This window comes from Strix uralensis, chromosome 3 (assembly GCF_047716275.1).
Source record: "Strix uralensis isolate ZFMK-TIS-50842 chromosome 3, bStrUra1, whole genome shotgun sequence".
Lineage (NCBI taxonomy): Eukaryota > Metazoa > Chordata > Aves > Strigiformes > Strigidae > Strix > Strix uralensis.
The window spans coordinates 64,047,945-64,052,130 of record NC_133974.1 but is presented as its reverse complement, the minus strand read 5'-3'; the positions used below and the strand labels follow the sequence as shown (position 1 = coordinate 64,052,130).

The 4,186-nt window shown below is 61.1% G+C and overlaps 1 protein-coding gene across 1 annotated transcript; it reads right to left on the bottom strand.

Moving 5' to 3' along the window:
- Positions 1–732: 732 nt before the first annotated feature.
- On the bottom strand, positions 733–3,900 carry TCF21 (transcription factor 21). The gene is made up of 3 exons (XM_074864777.1): positions 3,813–3,900; positions 2,963–3,415; positions 733–1,267 (listed from the first exon to the last, which is right to left on the bottom strand). Exons 2-3 carry the CDS (start codon positions 3,410–3,412, stop codon positions 1,178–1,180), a joined length of 540 nt encoding a protein of 179 aa, XP_074720878.1. The 5' UTR covers positions 3,413–3,415; positions 3,813–3,900; the 3' UTR covers positions 733–1,177.
- Between the last annotated feature and the right edge of the window lie 286 nt (positions 3,901–4,186).

The following is a 4,186-nucleotide window of genomic DNA, read 5'->3' as shown; positions in this document are numbered from 1 at the left end:
GGAGGGCTCGGCCCGGGGGGCGGCCCCGCAGCCCCCGCTGCCCCCCGGCCGGGCGCTGTCCCTCTCCTGCTTTCCGCCTGAAAGTACCCAGGTATCACACGGCACCGGGGGACGGTATTGAAAGAGCAAGTGAAGCGGAAATTTAAAGCCCCTCCGCTAATAATAACAGTATAAATAACCGAAGACGTCTTGTAAACAGTGCGGTCATAACCCCGAAACATTAAACAGCGCGGTGGGATCTGGCGCATCAGCTGCCGGCGGCCGCTGCCGGGGCAGGGGGAGCGCCCCGCGCTCCTCTTCACCTCGGCCTCGTCTCCCACGGGCGCGGTGAGCGATAGACGGGAGACGTTTAAGTTAAAAAATGCCCGGCACCGAGGACCGGGGCCAGAGGGGGGAATCCTCCGGCCGACTGTACTTCAAGAGCTAACTGCTCCCCTCCCCGCGGAGCGGCGCGGAACGGCCCGGGCGGCTCCAGCAGCGCCCGGGCGCCGGGCTGCGGGGCCGGGCCGGGCTCCCGCGGCGAGGACGGGTCCCGGCCCAGCCCCTCCCTCCCCCAGGGATTTTTGCTCCCCTTCTGCCCTCCCGTGGCCCGGGGCGGAGGGGCGCGTTGCCGGCAGGGCGCCGGGCGAGCGCGGCCGGAGGCCGGCGGAGGCTCGGTCCTTCCCCCGCCGAAGGCTCGGTCCTTCCCCGGCCGAGCCCGACAGTCGGAAACGAACATTACACCGCAGTACGTTCAGTGGAAAGGAAGGTTTATTCACGGAAATAGAGCAAAACCTGCTTGAAGAAAATATATCTATATATCTTTAGGGTGAATTACTTCATAGAGATGACTGTCAAAGTCAGTTTTTCTAGGCATCTACATATTTCACAGGTCTCAGACAAAAGATACACGCGTGGTAGGTTTTGTTTGATCTCTGTCTTTTCTCTAGTAGCGCTTGAACCAGCAAGGCTGTTGTTGCAGGACACTCGACTGTACACACATTTAATAAAGTTAAATAGAGTCGGGATCTCTCGGGGTGGAGTCTCTGCTAGGGCACATTTGGTCTCCTCCGCGCCGGGCGAGCGCCTCTCCCCGTCGCTCGCCCCCGGGGCAGCGGCGGGGCCGCGGCGTGTCCCTGCCCGCCCCGCCGCCCGCTGCCCGGCCGCGCCGGGAGGCTGCTGGCCCGGCCGCCGGGACTCAGGATGCCGTCGGGCCGCACAAGCGGTTTGTGTTCACCACTTCTTTCAGGTCACTCTCGGGTTTGCCGGCTACCATAAAAGGCCAAGTCTGTAGCCAGGAAAAGACACGGGTGGGAAGGGGGTTACAGAGGGGAAAAAATGCACATCGCAACGCTTCTGTCGCCAGCGGGTCCAGCTCGGGAGCGCCCCGGAGGATCGAGCCCGGCATCCCCCGCCTGAGCCCGCTGCGGGCAGTGCCCAGCGGGGCTCGGGCCGGGGCAGTCGCCGCCGGCTGCGCCGAGGCCCCTTTTGCCCTACGCCGGCGGCTGATGCCGCTTCGCAGCCCAGCCGCGGCGGGCTCCCCCCGGCCGTCCCCGGGGCGGCGGGGCCCGTCTGACCAGCGGCGGGACGGAGGGAGGGAGCGCGGAGGGAGGAGGAGGAGGAGGAGGAGGTGGAGGGAGCCGCGCCGGCTCCAGCACATCCGCGTCCCCGCGGCGCGGCCACCCCGCCGCAGCCGCGCCGCCCCCCGCGTTTGGTCGTGACCGGCGTGGGGGCTCTTCCCCGTGGGCGCTCTTCCCCGCGGGAGCCGCCTCACGCCCCGCCGCCGCGGCCGCCGTCGCGCTGCCCGGCCGCGGGAGCCACCCGGAGCCCCCGGCCGCCCTCGCTGGCCTCCTGTGACTTGGGGGGCAAGTTTTGGTGTGCCTCAGTGCGGGGGATGGGGGGGTGCGCGTGTGTGTGTGTGTGGGGTGTTACATCTGGGTTGGGTGTTGGTTTTGTTTTACTTTATTTTTTTCCCATGTTGTGCTGAGATTTTTGGTTTTAGCCAAAAATATATCTCCCAGGCCCTTATCAGCTGACACAGCGGGTAATGTACTTTCCCCCAGAATCCAGAGCTCAAAAGGCAGAGCTGGACCCCAGTGAAACACCCCCAGATCCCCTCTGTGACCCCTTTATCCAGCGGGGTCCACACGTGTGGGCAATGTAAAGGCTGGATGTCTAAAAAGAGCCCAGGCAGATCTTGCCCACCCTGGTTTGCATCAGTTGCAGATATTTTTAGAGCTGGAAACTGGATGTTTCTGGAAGCTGGGTATGGCGGGGAGACCCCAGGCTGCTTGGGAAAACTTTCTGTGGGTGATGGGAGCTGCAGGAGGGATACCGCACAGCCCAGGGAGGCTTTGTGGAGTATGCCTGGGGCAGACACCCATCTCGGAAAGTCTGAGCGGGTATTTATTTCTCCTTTGCCAGTTTATATGGATAGGAGAAATGTCCTGGACCCAGCAAATCCGAGTGGCTGAGCGCAGAGCCCCAAAAGCTCTGGCTTTAAACAGCTAGGGCTTGAGGATTATTATGGCAGGAAATGTTAGGATAGAGAGGAGGGATAAGAATAAATCCTGGGTCCTTGGCTTGGGTCCTTCCTAAAACATACCTTTCTCTACCCAAATTTCTATACCTGCTCGCTTGCAGGTAGAAAGCTGCCATCAACCTGCTGAGGTTTCTTAGGCATTCCTGGGGCAGTAAAGCCTGTCCCTGCCTATCCGTGGCCAGCGTGGCCCTGCCTGTCTCCTGGAGTGGATCCTAGGAACAGCGATGGGGCCTGGGAGGCTCAGCTCTCGGGCCACAGGGCGGGAGGGCAGCTGGGACCCTGTCCCCCAGCACAGTACCCCTTGCCACCCCACTGGCACCAGGCTCTCGGTGAGAAGCAGAGCGAAAGTTTCTCTCCGCACATGCCCCATCCCAGCTCCTCGCCCACCTCTCCCCATGCAGACGCACGCAAAGTCCCTGGCCCCAGCGGGCTGTGACTTACCAGGTTGACTGGGTGGATGTAGCCATTTTCATACTTGTCATTGGCAAGGATCTGCCTCAGGTGAGCGATGTAGCTGGAGGCCAACCTCAAGGTGTCCAGTTTGGAAAGCTTGGTGTCTGGGGGCACCCAGGGCAGGGTGGTCTTAAGCCTGGAGAAGGCTTTGCTAAGGACCCTCATCCTTGCCCTCTCCCTGGCGTTGGCAGCGTTTCTCTGGACCTGCTTTCCCTCCTGGCTCACTCCATTTAAAGGGCTCTTCTTGGGGGGAGCTTTTTTCCTCTTGCCCGAGGCCCCTCTCCCCTTCTGAGGGGAGCCATTCTCGCCATTGGATCCCTCCTCGTTGCTCTCGGTGGACGCCCCAAACTCTTTGTTAGTATCCATTTTCAGGCCATCGCACTCCAGCATCTCCACCTCCTGCAGATCTTCCACATCACTGAGGGACCCAGTGGACATGGTCTGGAAGATGCCAAAGGACCAGCGGGAAGGGGGGAGGGGGGGAAGAAGGGCAGCTCTTCAAATCCGCTTCAAGGCGGCGGGGGAGAGAAGGGGCGCCAGTATTTTCCTCTCCTTCCCTCCTCCCCCTGGCACTAAGGTGCGATACCAGTCCAGAGAGGATCTGTGCCCTCCCGCCCTCCAACCCCGCTTTGCCTGTGTTTGAGGGAGTGAGCGTGTGTGTGTGTGTGTGTGTGTGTGTGTGTGAGAGAGAGAGAGAGAGAGAGAGAGAGAGAGAGAGAGAGAGAAAGCCGAGGAATTTAGTGAGGACACTAGTAATTTATCTGGGGGATAGGAGAGGCGGATCCAGCCCAGGGGAGGGGCCCTGCCCGCTGAGCACACCACATCCCCAATCACAGACCTTTGCACAGGACAGGGAATGAGGTATCTCGGCAAGCCCTTGCCGAGAGCTCGGAACTGGGATTCAAATCTTCACAACTGGAGCAAAGCAACTCTCTCTCTCTCTCCCTGTTCTATCTTTCTATCCTCCCCCTTCCTCCTCCCCCTCCTCCTCCTCCTCCTCCTCCTCCTCCTCCTCCTCCTCCTCCTCTTCTCCTTCCCCACTTCCCTTTCCAGCCCAGGGTTGTTCTCCTCCTCCCTGCCTCCTAGATGACCCAGGCAGCTGGTGTCATGATTCTTGATGAAAGCCAAAATGGGTCATGAGCAGAGAGAGCAGCAGATCCACCAGCAAAGCCTTCCAGGGAGCTTTGTAATGCGTGCCGTCGAAACGCTGTC